The sequence below is a fragment of the Erithacus rubecula genome, assembly GCF_903797595.1.
Source record: "Erithacus rubecula genome assembly, chromosome: 1".
NCBI classification, from domain to species: domain Eukaryota; kingdom Metazoa; phylum Chordata; class Aves; order Passeriformes; family Muscicapidae; genus Erithacus; species Erithacus rubecula.
The window spans coordinates 102,597,399-102,617,563 of NC_136658.1; the positions used below are offsets into that span (position 1 = coordinate 102,597,399).

The following is a 20,165-nucleotide window of genomic DNA, read 5'->3' on the forward strand; positions in this document are numbered from 1 at the left end:
ACAGTGGGATTCACATTACCCAGTTATAACTTTCTAAATGATCTAGCCCATTTATGGCCTCTCTGTGGGCAATATGAATCTCTAAATCCCCCATGCTAATAACAACACCCACATTCAAGACCTGCTTCTTTTTATCTTAAAATTTGCTTTGTGATACTAGTATTTATGGATTAAAGTCCTCACAATAAGTAAAGCTCATTAATATGGATTCTGCTGAATTATCTAAAAAAAAATGAATTGGCAATGGGAAAGCTCTAGTATGTCCACAATATAGGCCTAGTTTAGCTATAGGAAAACTAGGTCCATGACAGAACTGTAGCAAAATATCACAGAGGGAAATTACAAATGTGTTATTGTGAAATATCAGAACATAGTTCCCATCCAAGAAGGGAAAAATGTTTTTGCATTAATCTGTCCCACTTGTAGGGAATGCATTTTGGTATGACTGACACTGTAACCCTTGAGAACTGACAGGCAAATACATTTGCACTTTCATATTTCTTTTAGAGAAAGTCCAAAGCAAACAGAATGCTTTAGTTAGATAGGATTTATTTTTAATAAACAGAACTATCTAAACATGTAATAAATAGCTTTCCAAGTAATTAAAATACTTTGTTTTTCCTCACCACTTCCTTGTTTTCTGTGACCAGATTTTTCAGTCAAAAACGTTTTCCCAAATCAGAAATGAAATGAGAATACAATTATCTCAACAACTATCAAATCACACTGGATTGGCTGCAACGTGTTTCTCCTGCAGTCATTACAAATCCCACTGTTCATCACACCATCGTGAGAGGCAATAAATATAATCTATGGGACCATTTTGGTAAAGACTTATTCCCTGAAATAAATTAACAAGATTGAACTTCATGTATTTCCAATAAAAATCTCTTCAGTAGTAAATGCAATTTAAAACCAGGCTGATGTTTTCACTACTTTGTTTTACTTATTTTGTAATACAAATACTTGAACCAATTAATCAAGGTCTTTATTCATAAAAGCTGTGATTCCCTTCTCCCACATTTTTAACCAGAAAGCCTCATAAGGAATCTTGTGTAATGCTTGATCAATGTTATGTGAGTGATTTAAGACTTCCAATTCTCTTTGTTATAAAGCTCTTGAATAAACAGAAGGGAATAATAGAATCAGAGTGTGGTTTGGGTTGGAAGGAGCCTTGAAGATCATCCAATTCCAACCCCCATCATGGGCAGGAACACTACCACTAGGTCAGGTTGCTCAAGCCCCTTCTAATCTGGCCTTGAACATTTCCAGGAAAGCCCTTCTCCAGTTCTACAGGATCTTTTGTAATGGTAAATACCTTTAAAGACACAATTAATTTTAGCTGGGGTATTTTTTATCCATAAAAATATTAATTTTTACCACTGAAGGAAAGGACAAAACCACCTACAGAGTAGAGGACATTTTCTCATACACATTCATTTCACAGGCTGCGTTGTCCTTTTGATCTTGATTTAAATAAAAAATAATTACCAGAGGAAATGAATGAGGGAATAAAGAAAAAGAAATTGCTTGCATGATACTTATTAAAACAATAAATTCTCACTCACATCTGAACTGTATCTTCTGCTTGAAAGACACATTTAAAGAAGGTTAAGCAAACTTTATCCCTCAAAATCAAACCACAATGAATATTTTTACTGGTAAATAATGGTTCAGGTCCTAAAGAAAATTTATAATTACGAAGTTTTCAAGACACTTCCTTAAAATTTTCCTTCCTCAAGTATAGAATTTGTGAAAGATGATTTTATATGTCAAACAATTGCACTGACATTTATAACCCATTTCCAATGCACTTAAATCATCAAAATTAGTTATCAGTTCAAAGTTTTAACCAAAGCAGAATAATTACAGACTGAAACTCTAAATGGTTACCATACTGTTACAGTTACTGCAGTTCATTATCTTATAAAATTATACCAACTTTGAATGGCATGAACTCTGTGCAATCCAACACTTTAAGATACTGTACTAATGGAATACAGAGAATAACAATGCGAATGCAAAATAATTTTAAGCATACGATGGGTACATAAAAAGTCTAGAGAATCTTGACATGATAGAGAAGGCAAAAACTTTCTAAAGTACTTCCTGAAATAAACAGAAGAACCATAATTTGAATGTAGATGAATAATTCATCATTAATAATAACAACAGCGATGATGACAATGATGACTTCACCTTTGGGAATTACTGATCCTGCAAAGGTAGAATCAGAACTTGAAAGAAAAGCACAGTGCATAAATTTATGAAGCAGAGAAAAATGGAAATAAATATTACTTTTTCTTTGCCACCTCCATCTTGATACTTTCAATTCTACCTATGACAAAAGCTTTTTTTTTTTTAAGTTACTTGTTAAAAATCTAATGATTTTCCAATTTCCCTCAGAAGAACATGTATCTCAATGAGAACATGGATGTCAATCTAGGCCATGACTGGATAACAGTTCATTGCAGTGAGACTGAACAGCAGAAGCACCTTAATGAAATTTAATTCAGTCACAGAGCTAGAGGAGTGCTGGAATGAATCTGCTGCCACCCAGGAGGAGGTTTGAACCAGGGAATATTCACTTACCTGCCACTGACTGTCAGCTCCCCCTGGGCTCAGGGGGAATGGGAGGCTGCTCCCTAGAAATCTCCCTGACATAGTGGCAGTTAATTTCAAGACAAGTAAATATAAAGTACAAAACCTCCTTTTTTCACCAGGGTATTACAAAATCTAAGAACTTCCTTGGGAAATCAGGTTATTCATATTCAAATTATTGCCAGCATTGTCCATTTCACTCCCTTGTGTAGATTACTGAACAGTTTTAAGCTCAGTCTGACCCTTAATTTTTTTAATATACCAATATTCTAGACAATACTCTGAATGTGCTTAGGGAGAAGACTACATATATCACATTCAAAATAACATGGATATACAGACATTCTATGAAGTGAGAAAAATGGGGTCGTATTTCTTAATATTTTATGAGGTTGCATCTCTTTCATGAACAGCCCCACAAAACTATGAAAAAGCCTCAACCAAATAGGTTTCAGAATTTAAATAAGGTTTTATAACTGGAAATGCTAATCAAATAATGGAGAAAAACGTGCAAGAAAATCTGAGTTAGTCTTTAGTGTTATTTTATTGACAAATCTACTGTGCAGCAGAGAGAAACTACTAAGCACTCTTGAAGATTTAAAAAACCTCCAAAACTAAGCTGACATCACTTTCAAAAAGCCACGAACAAAACCTAACCAAACAAAAAACATTTGAGGGAGACAATCCTCAAAATTAGAGAAATCTGTTCATGAGGGAAAAATTCCCTTGAAAAGCAGAACAGATAAAAACCATTATCCATCAGAAAAGACAATGAAGCAATGGAACATTAACAAAAAAAAAAACAAAAAAGCAGAACAATACCTCACAAAATAAACAAGCCTCTTATTATGGCCAAAAATAAATATCTTTTTAACATAAAAAATACACCTTAATAATGAATTTTAAAAAATCATCTTTTTAAACAGCTGTTGTTTTTTTACAAGAAAAAAAAAAAAAAAGGATGAAATACTATAACTGATCTGCAATATACATCATTCAGTCCTCAGGAGACTTTTCCATCTGCAGGAAATAATTAATTGCAAATAATTTATGCAAATAAAATATGGAAAGATCTAAAATACTCTAACAAAATTTCATTTATTTCTGTTAAAATAAGGCCAGAATAAAGACATGGGATATGGCCCATCTATAAAACACAAGAAAAGCAGTAACAACTGTCCAGGGCTCCATGCAAAATTGATTAAGAGACTTCTGTTCTCTTGAACTATAGGAGAATCTTCCCAGCCTGTTCAATGCTTCCTCCTCAGGACAGCTGTTCCTGCAGCTGGCCAGGGCACTGGAGGAGCTATTGCAGCCCAGGAGGGGGAAAGAATGCCCAGGAAGAGCTTTGCTAAAGCCCATGGCATTACAGTTCAGGCAGTGATTTACCTTGCTGGACTAATCTACTGATTAACTGATCAGCTCTCACTACAGCAAAATTTCACATACCATACCAAACAATTATGGAAGTTTAGATAGTGAAGAAATCATAAGTCAGTATTTACACTATGTTTCTGTTGGGAGAATGGCAACTGATTTCAGCATATAAAACATAATCACATTAAGGGTTTTTTTTTTACATCTTGCCATTGTTCAGCTTGAATTTAGAGTAGTGAAAAAACTTTATGCTCTTTATGTCAAATTTTTACAATTCATTCTTTCATCACTTGCTATGGTACACTTTCATTTTATTTCTTCTCCCATACATCATCACCTCTTCAGGTTGCATGTGTGGACACATGTAAAATAACTACAGAAGTACATCAATGTAGTACTGAAAAAAACAATACCCAAGACTCTCTGCGCCAGAATTTAGGAGGAATATTAGAAAAATCCACTAGAAGGAGCTAGCACTATGTCAAATTTCAAATCAGTACAGTAATTTAGAGATATCAGTGGTTGAAGGGGCAAATAATATCTTTGTTGTTGAGAAAAGTTAAATTAGTTAGGTTTTTTTGGGTGATACTTTATTAATTTCATAAGCTAATACATAAAGTGTACAATAATTACTGTTATGCTACATATAATTAATTAGGAATAGTTAACTTCCTACTTTAGTATGGTATTTTGCCTCTTTTGAAAAAATTGTTTTACTAAAAACATCACACATAATGTTAACTGGCAGTCGTGTTCAGTGTTGCAAATAAGAAAGAGTTGGCCACATGATGAAAAATCAGATACTGCTAAGGTGGTTGCTGTTCTTTGATGAGATTTATGGAGTTAAATTTTTATTCTGTGAAAATCTAGAGCAGATTCACTCCTGTAATTAAGCTGTCTTATCCTCTCTACTGACTGACAGAGATGGACTGCCTTGTCTTATAATCCAAATAAAAAAAGACAGTTTTATGGTGCCAAAAAATATCACTGAATCTGTCCATAAAAACATACCAACAAGAGGAAGTTTGATGGGAGAACTACACTGAGTGGAAGATTTGCTTCACAATAGTGTACCTTCCCTTGATTTCTTAATATAAAATAGGAATTAAGTGATAATTTATGTAAGTCTAATTCAATTGCAAAAAAAAGCACCTGAATTTTACTACTGGTTTAGCATCACAAAAGCAAATACAAAACTGGGAAACCCAAATATAAACACCTATACTATGCATGCCAGTCAGGTAAATTGACTTGTCAAGAACACTTACTGGTCTGTAGCTGCTTTTCTCTGGCATGCATATCAGCAAATATTTGTTTGAAATGGCTGGTAAAAGAAGCAAGGTCAGCATCCAGAAACACTGGTCCTTGTTCTTTCTCCTTGAGTGCTTGACTTTGAGCCTTTAGCCGTTCAATCTGAGGCTGCAGGGTTGACATTCGAATGATTTCATCCTGAATGTTCAAACAAAACAAAACAAAAAAAAATAAACCAAGATACAGCTACACAAGAAATGAAACCACTATTGCCCTGAAATCACCACAGTTTTAGTGAACATTACCCAACTATTTTGCTTCCAAATATACCAGTTACAATACAAATCAATTCAACTTTTAAAAACTTTCCTCACAAATCAATACCTCTACTCCCAGTACAAATGTTGACTGATATCACAGCTGGAAGACCTTAAAGTCACTTTTACAAGACAGTGGTAAAAGAAAATAAGGCAGATTTTGCATTAAAATTTCAAGCCTAAGGAACATCCTTTTCATGTGAAGCTGGGAAGAGAAAAACACCACATATACCCTAATCCTGGACCCATGTCTGATAGATTATGAACAGACTAAATAAAATCAAAAACATCAGCATAATGACTGCTTGGAAATTCCTGAAAATTGAAGTAATAGCACAGATCTCAATTTGGGTTTCAATATTTTCTGTTTGAGAGTTTCTGGAGCTAAAGATTTTCTAAAGTCAAACTTCTACAAGTATATCATGCAATTTACAGTGCAATATTACATCTCAATATACTGCTGTCAATCAATATTGGCTTTTAAGACCCCCAGAGACAGAGCTGTCTACAGTAAGAGAGAGAAGCAAATTTCTATGGTGGTTCAGTATATAAATAAAAAGAATTGGGGTGAATTATAAGTGAATTGGTGTGGCATTTTTTGTGCAACTTCTATGATTCTCTCATATTGTGGCAGAAGAATATTCCTCCATTTGACTACAAAACCCACACTGAATCAGAACACAGGGTATGTAAGAAGTGATCTGAAATAGCAGAATTTTGGACTTGAAGACAGTGTTCTGGCACAGATCCTTAACAGAGGTGATGAGCAACATTTTCCTAATGAAGAACCAAACACAGGTTTTTACATGAAAATGAAATATGAAAAAGACTTTAGGCACACAGTTCCCTCTAATTGTCTAAATATCCTAATAACTAAATATTCATGGCATTGTTTTGAAGACCCATATCATGGGTTCTATTGGCTCTTTATTTCTTTACCAATCTTTCCTTGCCTTGAAAAAATATTTTCAATAATTACTTTGTAAATCCAATCATTTTTACACTGAAATTTTGTAGGTCATAACCTGTCCCTTGAACACTGTGAAGTACAATATCATAAAAAACTTGAAGAAGAATCTCTAACCTTGCATCTTTCTAACTGAGTTTTTACTGTAGCAGGATCTGTTGCTGGTGTGGGTTGTGCTTTCAGCCAGTTTTCTGCAGTAATTGCTGTCTGCTCCAGTTGCTGCAGCTGGGAGTAGAAGTCAATGATGTTATTTTGGTACTCCAGCCATGCCAGTCTTTCACTCAGCAACTGACAGAACTCAATCCAGCGGCTCTTCAGCTGCTCTGAGGCTTGTCTAATGCTGTCAGGGTTCAGGCCCTCTAGAAAAACAAGAGAAGAAGATGCTTAAAGATAAACAAGTTACAAAAAAAAAAAAAAAAAAAAAAAAGGAAGAAAAATTAGGATAGTTTAACAATTCCATTTCTCTATTTGAGAGCTCATAAATCCAGTTAATGATTTATCACCAAGTAGCAGTTCTGAATCTACAGATGCTACACATTAGTGGGGAAAGCATATCAAAAATGTTTCAAGTTGCTGCCTGGGTACTTTTGTTGCTATGGGAATGAATTATAAACTACATTAAAGTACAAGAATGGGAATAAAGAAGAAAGTAGAGATACAATACATAAAGCTAATTAAAACTGCTGTATGAAATCACAAAATGCCTGACAGCTGGATTTTGAAAACTATGCCTGGACTGTAATTAGATTTTAATGTACAAGAGTGTTGCTGACTTTTCTTCTATAAAATTACTACAATTAATAGGAACTATATATTTAGAAGTTTCTGATAATCCAACTCATATACTTTGCATTACACATTGTTTTAGAAATAAGCATAAACACTAAGGAATAAACAAAGTACCAGTTCAAACCTCCATCGAGGCCAATCCTGAGCATCCAACAATGACTATGAGGAGACAGTAAGAAGAGGGCCAAGAAATCATAGGTGATACTTCTCTGTGATTATTTCCAAAGTGATTGGTTTCTCTGATGCACTTTGCCTATTTCTGTCTGTTGTTCAACAATCATGCTTGTATTAAAGTTCATAAAATAAAACTGACTTTAGTTGTTATGGACAAGTTCATTATTTAGAACGATTAAATGGCAAAAGGAATTTTCTTCACTTTCTGTGAAGAAAGTAAGCAATAAATATGAAAGAAGAAAGTACATCTTAAAATAATATATTTCATAATCACTCTGTAACTTGAATTAAGGTTGACTTTAAAATAATATTAATAATTCCATTTATCTTTCAATAGAAGTTTAAATGTAGTCCCTAAGATTTTTTAATTGCAATGGCACGTAATGATACACGTAATAGGGCCAATTGATTTCAAAATGAGTAAAATTCTCAAATCATTGAACAAGGCCATATGCTTACAAACACTTTTAATAACATCATCATACAGTCATACAATAGCCAACTGCTCAAATAGAAGCTATGTTTTAAACAAAATAATAAAAATCAGAGTATTTTTTTAAGCAAGTTGAAAAGCAAATGAGACAAAAGCCTTCCATGCTCCATTTCTGAGTCTTTGACACACTACTGAATACGGGTTTTCTGGTTTGCAATCTGAACTCCAAATCTACTTCTATTCTTCTATTCCTTTATCAGAACTAAAAAATATTAAAGTTCATGGCAATTTTGGAAGGTAGAACATAGGAAATAGAGTCTTAATTGCAGCTAAATGCTATAATATAAACCAATAAAAAGTACTAGAATTTTTTTATAATAAAATATTCTAAGGAATTGCTATAATGCAGGCTATATAGTAAACCACATCACATGATAGTCAGGGATCATGTCTGTTGTGAAGCACCATAGTGCTCTGGCAAATCCTGCTCTGGATTCAGGTCAGGGCTATTTCATTCAGAGTTGCTTGGAAACAGCCCACTTGGAACAGACTGTGCAGTACCTGATAGCAGTTCTCTGGATATGCTTTTCCTCTGGGAGGGGGCCCCAGCCATACAAATTGCACAGCATTTCAAAAATAAAAACTGTAAGAAAAATAGAATGTCCAGTACTGCTGGGAGATAATGGCAACTGTGGTGGTTGGAGCAGCTCCAGATCCACCTTGAACTCAAAAACTGAAGAGCAGGTTTTAAGGACTGAGCAAGGATTTAAAATAAACCTTGATGGATGAAGAGGTAAAAAAGGACTTCGACACATCTTGATAAAATCCAGAAGTGATCTGATCACATGAGTGCATGTGAGCATCTGGAGATGTGGTATCGTAACTAAATTTTCTAAAAATGCAATTTCTAATGATAATGTGAAGAGGTAGAATAAGCCTGAATGGCACAGCACATCTGAATAACAACACCAGGCACACAGATACTAAATCTTAACAACAGCAAGAACAAACATATGTATAGACAATAAGACTTTAACTATGCTGTATTTCAACAATTGTTTCTGTTCTGAGTTGGGTATAAAAATGCTGTATATGTGAAACAGAGAGCAGATAATCTTTGCCATTGTATTCATTATTATCTCTGAGCCTGGAAGACATTGCTTGTGAGTTTGGCAGACTAGATATAAAAAGATCACTTTATTTATTCCTCCTTTCCTTTCTTTTCAGCTGCTACAGTCTCCCAAGTACCCTTAGGCGAGATTATGATTACCACAAGTGCAGTCATGGATTCTCCACACATAATAATACTTGTCACTGCAATATTTTCTTCTAGGATTCAGAGATGACTGCATTTCAGATGAAAATCTAGATTCACCAGATTCTCCTTTCTTATTTTTTTCATAGGTCTCTCTTCACATGGCACATTTAAATATGTGAAAATATCCACTATTATTCAATATAAATTCTATTGTTTCTTTAATTCTTTAACATCTAACCTTTGAGTCTAAATGTGATTCCATAAATAAATAGAAAAAGAAATGCTTTTGTTTTTCATGTTCCTGAAGTGGACAGTACAAAACTGGATTATGCAGAGTCACGTTTGGTAAAATATTGCAGAGATGCACCTTCACAAGGCAGAATATCCTACTGAAAATAAGATAAAAATCTCCATACCATGTGTCTATAAAACTCTTAATTACTCAGTCCATTCAGGTAAATCAAGATTGTCCATCAGATGCCAGCATGTCATTTCCAAAAGGATGTAATAAAATGGCTGCTACTTGCACTTGAGATCGTTTGGGCAAATTTAACCCATTGGTGAAAATGAAGAATTTCACAGAATCATGGAATTGTTAGGATTGGAAGGGAGTTCTGGAGATCAGCCAGTCCAACCCCAGGGTCACCCAGAGCAGGTGACACAGGAACAGGTCCAGGTGGGGCCTGGAATGTCTCCAGAGAGGCAGGCTCCACGACTCCTCTGGCAGCTCTGGGTTACAGTGCTCTGCCACCCCCAAAGTAATCAAATTCTTCCTCTTGCTTGAGGTGGAACTTCCTTTGGTTTAATTTAATACTCCCTAATAAACTCCATTGTTCCTTGTCTTGTTTGAAACTTTCTTCTGTGATAACTACTGATTTCTTCATTAACTTAAGTAACTTTACAGTACAAACAGGCAAAGAAACAATATAAAACCCATTTTCTGGTAAAACATTATTTTATGAATAGTGGTTGGTTCATAATATTTTCATGTTTCACATTCTAAAAGCTTCTGGTATAATCATTGTATAAATATACTGTACTCAGAGGAAACAGATCATTATCTGAAGTGCGTCCATTAATTTTATTACCTTGTATACTGCACATAACAAATTGCACCTGAATATTTTTAATTGTGCAGCACCTTACATGCAAGTGCTTTGGAATTGCCACTTAATATGAAATATATCTTGTTAAATATATCTTGTTAAATGCATCTGTCATTTGTACAGTTCTGTGATAGAATAATGTGATATTATTCGCTTTTTTGTAGCTTTCAATTCTTGTGTAACTTACAAGATAATGCATTTCTTCCACAGAATAGTGGCAATCGGAAATTACATGTTTTATTGCAACAAATTGTTTCATATTCACTTTAATGCTTCCTGTCAAAATTCGCTGATTATTCATTTTGATGTCCTGTTTATTTTATTCTAAACTACTATAATAGCCAAATGACCACTCAAACTACTTAACTGCTTAACTTATGCATCAACAGATTTTTTTATTCTAATTTATAAGATGATTTACTAAAGAAAAAATAAGACAGATTTTTTTTTTTTTTTTCCTAGAAACACTGGTAAACAAAATATATAAGCTTTCACTGATTACAACCATCAGACTTCTTTGAAAGCATATGTAAGGAGAGGCAGAGCACAGCCCATATGGGTAGTTGGGTAAAGAAGCATCCACCAAAAGCATCAATGACTTTCCTTGTGTTGGGAAAAGCCCTTCAAAGGGCAATGTTCAGATATCCTGCCTACAAACACAGGAACAGCTATGCTGTGGGAGGGGGCACTTCTTTCCAGTGCAAAATACTTTTGCTGACAGGGGATAACATTTACATAAGGCTAAAAGAGTGTCCTGTGTAAATATGTTTCCTCAGAATATTTCCCTCTGCTCAGGAACAAAAAAATTAAACCCTAAATAAACCAATTCAATTCTCTCTAGAATCCTGTTTTTTTTTTAACTTGTTCCCTCTCCTGCCTATCACAGAAATATAAATAATACAACAGGATTTCACTACCATTCTGAACTTGCTCTTATAATCCACCAGAAGTCTCATTGTTTTATGCTCTTCATCTGTTACATTCAGAATGTGCTTATGAGCAAAGAGAAAGAATATTTCACATATTAAGAAAAGGCAGGAATTCAGTGCCAACATAACTGGAACCTTATGGAATCTAATCATTATTAGTCCAGATCTAATTGACACAGAATAAGTGAAAACTAACAATACAATTAAAAATGTCATCTCTTAACTTCTGAACTGATCTATGCCTTAAATCTCTTTGTCTTATGTGGTCTTTTAATTACAGATTACAATGCAAATTCATGACAATCATCAGTTCAATCACTGACTCGTTTCCCTAAAGAATAACATCATAATTTTTGATCTGTAAATTGCGGTAGATAGAAAGGTTTTGCATTAAAACAACATAGTATATCTTCCCTCCACTAAATGCTAAACTGCATGTTTCCCACAAATCCAGACAAGCACATGAACTAATTCCAGGTCCTTCCCATTTTATGGAAAAGAGTTCCAGCATTGAAACAGGAAAGTATGAAGGAATAGTAAGGCTGCTCCAAAAATGTTATTTTTGAGATTCAGTAAATCTTTCTTCTTGTTCTTAGTGAAGACAAAAACAACAAAAAAATAAAAACTTACACAAGACATAAACACTATAAAAATTTAGTTGAATTACTGTGGAAAAAATAAGGCTGCATAACTCTACTACAGTTAGAAAAGAATTTTTAAAGTAAATATTTTTACTTAACTTTTATTTCACTTTCATTTGAGCTAAACTGCAAGCATTAACTGCAATTGGATCATAATGATTAGAAGAAAAGACAAATAGAGATTATGTTGTATACAAAAGTACAATGGCTTTACAAGGGCAGTTAACTTCCCCTACCCTCAAGGAGTGATTTTGAGAATTTCACAGGACATTCCCTTTGCCAATTCTTCGTAGATCTCATCAACTAATGTCAATTATTTATTCTGCTCTCTACTGCTGGTAATTACTGCCTTAATTAACCATTCCAAACACTATTTTTCAATTTGCCTTTAGTGCAACAGTTGAAAGTCCCATAAATACATAAGGTTTCAAGTCCAGAGGAATTGTTTCTCTTTTCAAAGGGGTTGTTTCCTCCCTAAAACCTTGACAATAAGAGATCTTTATTTTCACAGTCAATTAATCTGTCAGCCACACTAGAACATTTTTGCTACCAAGGCTACCACAACATAATGCATGACACAGACCTCAGAGCAGCAGACAAAGTTGAAGAAGTTCATAAAGTCATGCTGGCTCAGTTAGCCAACCTGTGCCTGCCACCCAGTTGGAAGATATGCTTCCTAAAAAGGATGTGTGATTTGAGAAATACTGGAAATATTTATATGCACATCAAGTCACATGTAAACCATTAATAAGACAGGACCTATGGACTGAGGGAGAGAAAAACAGTTTTGAGTTAAAACCTCATGAGAATAATTAAGACAGAGTTCAGTCTACTCGATATATGACATGGTAGGCACTACGATGCAGAGTAAGCATTATTTAAGATGATAGTGAGTTCTGCAACTAACACCAAAATTAGTCATCATGAAGTACTACATAATCCAAAGAAACTAAATTGGAATTCTTGAGGTTTGCATTTGTCCAATGGAAGAATGGGGCATTGCTAAGAATGCCCTACACAGGTTCTACCCAAAATAGGAACCTCAAGGTATCAGCATGCAAATTTCAAATGCTTCCCTAAAAGTCACGTACAATTAATTCTCCTAGGCAGAACACATTTTAAAAAACCCCAAAAACTGAAGTAATGATATTTAAATATGGTCTACACCTTAAATATGGTCTCTTTTAAAATATTACCCTCATACTGAAGCAAAATATTTGTAGGATTCCATCAAATTTCTTTAGCTTGGCCAGTTAGTACCTCAGACTTAAAGCATTTCATTTCTAGTAATTTAATTATTGGTTATTCATTGTACCAGTTTAAAAGAAAATATACGTTCCAAGTATCAGTTTATTCATCATCTGCATTTCAGGTAATCATATCAGTATGACAGATGTTGGCCCATGTTAATTATTTGACTGCAAGGCAGGACATTCTTTAAGAACAAGGGCATGAGTTACTCTAATTTTACTGTCATTTACCTTTCTTTGGGTTTTTTCCCTTATTGAAAAGTTCAAAAGAATGGCATAATGCAATTTATGTAATTTATTTGGGGGAAAAAATACAAAATCCTTGCACCTATTTGTCTTTGTTTAAGAGTTGTATAAATGTTTACTGTTATTATCTTCAAAAAACCGAACGCCAAAAATTTCTTCAGGATCCCAATAAAATTTTATATTTTCTATTATACAGAGAATTATAGAAAATGTATTACAAAACATACATTATATATTAAAAGTCAGGAAGCATTTTTCCCCCAACTGGTTAAAGTAATGCCTTTGGAGCTGTCTAACTCAGATGTGTTAATATACTTCAAAGCTTAGAGAATTCAGAAAATAAGATTACAACTTAAGTCTCTGCGCAGAACAGATTGATAATATACAATTCATTACCATGAGTTTCTAACACATTTCTTTGCATGGTACTAAAGTGGAAATACTTCTTTTCCTCTTTTCTAATTAACAGATTTAGCATCCAGAAATAATAAAAAAATATAATGCAATATCACTTTACCGTTTCATTTAGACAGTATGTGCTAATATAATTCTTGTGATAAATATGAACCTGTTCGTTTATCAAATCCCTAAGAAGATTATCTAAAGCAACTCCCATGTAATTACCATTCACCATCTGTTCCACCAGGGCCTCAGCTGATCTGCTGGCATCTTGCAGTTTTCGGTACTTCTCCGGCTTCTCTCGCTGGATGGCCTGCAGCACGACAGGAAGGGTGAGCATCTCAACACAGGGATTTTGAACAAGAAAGTAATTAATCTCAGGGATGTCTCCTGATTTCTTGAGGCTTTTCAACCCATCACATTGCTCTGACTGCCCCCGGATTTGCAACGAAAGCAGCAGCTACCATAAATCACCAGGGAGAAAGTCAATCAACGTCAAATACCAAAACTGAGAGTCAGAACACAACAGAGCTGACAAATGACACATATCAGTATTTTAGAGACACATAAAAAAATAGAAATTAAGAGCTATTTGAAGCAAAATATTTCAGAAAGAAAATATTCACTCAACAGAAATGCCTTGCAGAAGAATAGATTTGTTCATTTTCATGGTAAAAGCAAAATGTGACTATTCTCACCTAATCACAGGGATTCACAGCTTTCTACAGTATCAAACCCATATAAAATCTTATTGCTTGTGTTATTATTTTTTTGAAAACAAAATAACAACCGTAAAATGCATATATAAGACCACATGCAGCAGACACCCCCATATGGGGTATTAAGAAGGAGAGTTAGCTGCAGATTTAATAAAGGTTTCTCATTATGTATTGTACTTAATAGTCTTGATTCACCTTTCTGTACACAAAAATTGCTCATCAATGTTCAGGCCAGCTAGTGAGGCCTAGTAAAGGCCAGCTGCTAAAATTACAAGATAAAGTAGGAATCTAAATTTAAATATCATTTTGGGTCAGTAGAAATATTGGTGGAAAGTAAACTCAATTTAGATCTGACAGGCCATCAATGCTGTCTTGTAATTAACACCATGAAGCCACTCCATCGATTTTAAACTAAATTAGCTGCATAATTTAGGTGTAATTTAGAAGCTCAAAGATGCAACAAGGGCCCAGAGTGAAGTTTGATACCAAAAATAAAACAGACTAAATATCTCCCAGAGATCCTGATCAAGACAGTGTCCCATAAATCAAGTCCCTCACTTTCCTGCAGCAGACACACACTTACAAGAGGATGTGTCCCCCTAAATCCTACATGATGTAGATGGAAACATAACACTTGGACACATGGCCCTGGTTGCAGTTTCCCAGGCTGGATGACCCCACTGGGCTTCCCCATCACCCTGTTTATTTCCACAGCAAAGGTAGATACTACATGACTTCTAAAAGGTTCCTCAAACTGAAAAGCTCAAGTAGGTGTCTAAGATTGCACTTAGAAAAATAACCTTATACACTTAAATTTGAAAATACTATCTTTCAAATAGATTGTGCACCCATATGGAATGAATATAAACATTTTTGAATAAACTCCCTTAAAATAATATCTAAAATGTGATGCTTAAAGCATCTTCATTTTAACAAGAAGCAGCTCCCTGGAAGTCTTTATAGGTGAGGAGAAAAAGAAACTTGAAAAAGAAGTTTTCAATTAATTTCATGCTTTTCCTCAGCCTACCTATCACTGCTATTCATTTGTGCATACAGAAAGGGTTAAACAGCAGCCTTTCTAACAATATCTCAAATATTCTTTTTAACACTGTCACTATAACAATTTTAGATAAATAAAATATATAAAGAAAATATATTTAGGGAATAATAAAATATTTTGTATTTTAGAAACATGTATTTAATATTTAACTAAATTACCATTGAAATATTATTAATTTTAATCCAAATAAGCTACAGATGACTTTATGAATTATCTTTCATTTTTGTAGGTCAATAAAATCTTGTACCATTCCACAGAAAAATTTAAATACTTTCCAAATTAAAGAAGTAAATTAACTCCCTGCAGAATTCCAAAATCTCTTACAGAATCATAATTAATACTACTCTGTCTATAATGCCAGGTATAATTAACATGAGAATAACTACAGAGAACTCAAAGGAATCATTGAAACACTAAAATATACTGAAAATAATTCTATTCTGTCTGTAACACCAGGTGTGCAATTATCATACCTATAACTGTAGTGAGCAGAAAAATATCGTTAAAAAAAACTTCATAAAATATGCTAAAACTTATATTTTCAAAATATAAAAATTATATGACATAAAATCTTGTGGAATTTAACCCTTCCCTGCCCAGCATATGCTATGTGTGCAGGAAAACATGGAAAAATTTCCACTTCTCTCCTGAAAGATTCAAGTTCCAGGTCCTGGTAGAAAATACAAGCACTATGTGTAGATTCCTTAAAAAAAAAAAAAACCCATAAAAAATTTTGCACATATCAAACTTTCTATCAACTATTTTTCTCCATTCACTTTATGTAATTGGCACATATTATGCAAATGAAGGTCTAACACTGGTTACTGGAGGACAAACACACATGGAAAGCACAGTAGAAACCAAAGGAGGAGAGACTGAACTCTTGGCTCCTCATGCAAAGACAAATGATGTGACACAGGGAGAAAGGAGGAAATTCACTGCAGTTACTCAAAACACTGACCACATGTTCCTGCCTTTAGTCTGTACACTCTGTCATCGTTTGACAAACCTGCAAATTGTGTCTTGGGTTTTTAAGATCCTCAGAAAAACTATTTTCATAACCCTGTATCATTTGCCTAGAAATAAATTGAGTAGTCCTCAAAACACCTCTAATTTATCTCTTTGCTTTTGTTTTCTTATTTTTTTCCTTTACTGAAGGGGACCATACTGATCCAAGTTCATTTAAGGCACAAGTAGAACAGGATAATTTGGAAGAGATTTGTTAAGATTTGAAACTTAAATTTCATACATTGTAACAGGCATTTTTTGCCAATAGTGGCTAAGCACTTCAAAATATCTCCAAATACATAGTCTCTCCCCTTTTTCAAACATTTTGCTTTCTGGAAAAGATTTTTCAGGAAAAAAAATACACCAATATTAGAGGGAATGGTTAACTTTATAGGCTTTTGTCCAAGCAGAGATTAATTCTCTTCTGGACTAATTTGCAACAGGCAATGCAAATGAATTCTAGCCCAGTTTTATTTGACTGAAAAAAATTAAATTCATCTTTAGCTAAATACTAGCCAAAAGCGAAAAGTCTACTTTCACAAATCCAAACATTTCATTTGACCTTGAGATTTTAGTTGGTAGTTAATGACTTTATAACCTAGAAAATACTGATGGCTGGAGGAGTTCTGTTATTCATACATCAAATCAACATCCTTCTTTGAGAGCTCCTGGAAGGATGCAGGGTGGCAGCACTCCTGACCTCCTGTGATGGTGGGCAGAGAGGGCAGCATTATCCTCACCACCTCTGACAGTGATTCAGCTCTCAAATACCCATGCCCAACAAAGCATGCCTGCAAAAGGTCACTAAAACAAAAAAACATATGAGAATGGGGCTTCTGAGAATGCCAAGAGAACAAATTTAATTGTCTAGGATATCTGACATTTTCCCTTACATCTGTTCCTTCTGTTTATCTTTGATTCTGAATTTCTAGGTGCTTCTTCTTGGCCAACCAAAACTTCTTTAAAAAAATTTTATTTCCCATTTCTTGTTGAATCATCTCAAATCCAGTTTACTAAATAGGATTTATTACCTGGAATTGTGAAGATTTTTTGCACCTGAAACTTCATATATTTAAGTTTGCAATACTGAAAGCTCATTATACTGAAACCTTAAGAAAAGTTTAAGAAAATCACAGAAGTCCTGAGTGATTCTTAGGTCTGATTTTTGTAAAATACACACACTAACTGTAGAATATTTATGGTGGGATGCAGTATAAAAACATTACTTTGTTCATGTTTAGATGTTTCCATTAATTAGGAGTACAGCTGTTCAAAAATGAAACTTATATTCTTATGGCTTTGCAGTCTCCCTGCTCAAGTAAGGTAAATATCTTTCTTCTGTATCAGGGAAGGGATATAAATACTTTTCTTCTCCCCAGACATAGGAATGGACTTTTTGCACATATCTAATATATTCAAGCTAGATAATACATCTGCCAAAGGCTAATTTCCTGCCAGGATCTGAAGAGCAGCTGGCTTAGCAAACAGAGTCACTGCATTTCATACAGTCTGCTCTTGGCTCTGCCTCCCCCAGGACTGCTCTGAGCTGGGATGGGAGCAAGCTTTTGCATTTTATGAATCACCAACGATGGCAAAAGAGATTTCCCTGTGGATTTCATTTCTGACATCTCTGTCTCTCTATCATGCAGCAGATGCACTTCCACTAAATCTTATGGAAGTGACCCCTCATCCATGAAAAATGATGGGCAGGAGCAAGCTGCCACAAGAAAAACAAACCTAAAACTAGTAACCTGTCCCCAAAAGAACAGTAGATAAGAAAGTCATCACAGTGCTGCTCTAGGACTCAGCACTGACTACAGAGGGAAGGAAGGACATTTTGACATGAGCCAAGCACAGGTGTTTTGTGATATACCAATTTATGCAATCATATAGGCAAATCCCCTAAATGATAAAGTAAGGGCAAGATAGGATTTCTGCAGACATGTGTAGATGGTGAAATAGATGCACATATGGGTACAGCTCTGGGGTTTGAGTGTGGATGTCAGTGCATGTCCTAGTCTTGTCTAGGATGCAGTGAATTTGCTCTCAGTAGCTGGGACAGTGCTGCATTTTGGATTCACTATTAGAATATTGATACTATTCATGTTTAGGGTTTTTTAAGCTGTGTCTATCCTAAGTCAAGAACTTTTTGCCGGTGATACACACAAAAAAGAAAAAAATAAAAATAAAATAAAATGAAACGCTGGGAGGGAACACAGCCAGGACAGGTGACCCAAACTGGCCAGAGGAATATTCTGGACCATAGAATAATGTGCTCAGTGGACAAACTGGGGGATTACCTGGAAGGGGGGCTTATTTGGGTTCAGAGAGGGGGTCTAGCCTTGGTCAGCAGGTGGTGAGCAATTGCACTGTGCATCACTTGCTTGTTTGTAGTTTTCTTTCTATTATCTGAATTATAATTTACTATCATTTTCCTGTTTTACTTTATTTCATTCAACTATTTTTATCTCAACCTACAAGTTTTACTCTTGGTTCTCCCCATTCCACTGGGATGGATGGGGGGAAGTGAGCAGGTGTAGTGCTTAGTTACCAGCTGGGCTTAAAGTAGAACAGTACAATAAAATCTATTTCAATTATCTCTCACATATGTTTTCCTTTCTGCATTTCATTCTTTTTTTTATATGCCTTCCACAACTTTACTAGAGATGCTATAATATGCTAAAACACACACTATCTTATTTTCTATTGATTTGAGGTTCTTTTTGAAAGAACTAATAACTAAAAGTGTTAGCAAGTAGCAACGAAACTGTTCAAATCAATGAACTGAAGAGTAGTTTCTGCTTTGTCTCTCATTTTATGGATGAAGACAGAGACAAGACCAGGAAAAGTCAGGTCAGGACAAGTTTTAAGACCTGGCATTCATAAAAAAATTGGTATTTTTCTTTACTTTTTTAAAAAAGTGTGTTCAAAGACTTATGCTAACTGAAAACCATTCAACACATAGTCCATGCAGCACTTGCCAAGTGTCAAGCTTCAGAGTTCTCACTATCAAGTTCATACATGTAATAGAATGTTTTCTCCCTTAGAGCAACTAGAAACCCCTAAATGTACCTTGATTTTCTGTATAAAAGCATTTTAAAAGCAGTGACACTCTGTGAAATTAAAACAGGTATTGATTTTTAAAAATATTTTCAATATTAATGAAGGATACATATAAATTTTGTCATATCTATTTGGAATTACTGGTTTGTCTTAGAACTCTCTTGAAAAAATCAGATCCTTTTTTGCACTACTTTACTGGGGGAAAAAAAAAATTTAAAAAAGCTGGAATTTTTTTTGTTAGCAATTCACTTATTAAATTTCCAAGGAGATCAATGGAATATCTGAAATATCTCCTGCTATCTTTTGTGTCGTGAATTCAAACTTTAAATGCTCATGCAGTGGTGAAATTCCACACATCTTTCTCCAGTATAATGTGTGTTTTCACCAGTTGAAATGAGACCTGGATAAATGTGGTAGGTAGTGTCCTCCCAGCCCCAATGCTCTTCCTCAGCAAGTAGCCTCAGAAATGTGTAGGTCAAGATGAGCTAATTTTCATCCTTAAAATAAATATGTTCCTCAAAATGTTAATATATGAAGGGGGGATGAGTATTTTGGGCTTTTTTCTTTTCTTTTTTTT

At 34.5% G+C, this 20,165-nt stretch overlaps 1 protein-coding gene across 12 annotated transcripts in view; it reads right to left on the reverse strand.

The window, feature by feature from the left end:
• The window catches only part of DMD (dystrophin), a gene marked incomplete at its 3' end in the record, with an annotated part of 1,131,161 nt that overhangs the window by 641,534 nt on the left and 469,462 nt on the right, over positions 1-20,165 (reverse strand). For all 12 annotated transcript variants that reach the window (XM_079310888.1, XM_079310881.1, XM_079310887.1 and 9 more), the window contains 3 exons: positions 13,964-14,051; positions 6,631-6,872; positions 5,247-5,427 (listed from right to left, as the gene is read on the reverse strand). In XM_079310888.1, coding sequence (XP_079167014.1) covers positions 5,247-5,427; positions 6,631-6,872; positions 13,964-14,051 — 511 coding nt within the window. The remainder of the gene's footprint in view (positions 1-5,246; positions 5,428-6,630; positions 6,873-13,963; positions 14,052-20,165) is intronic.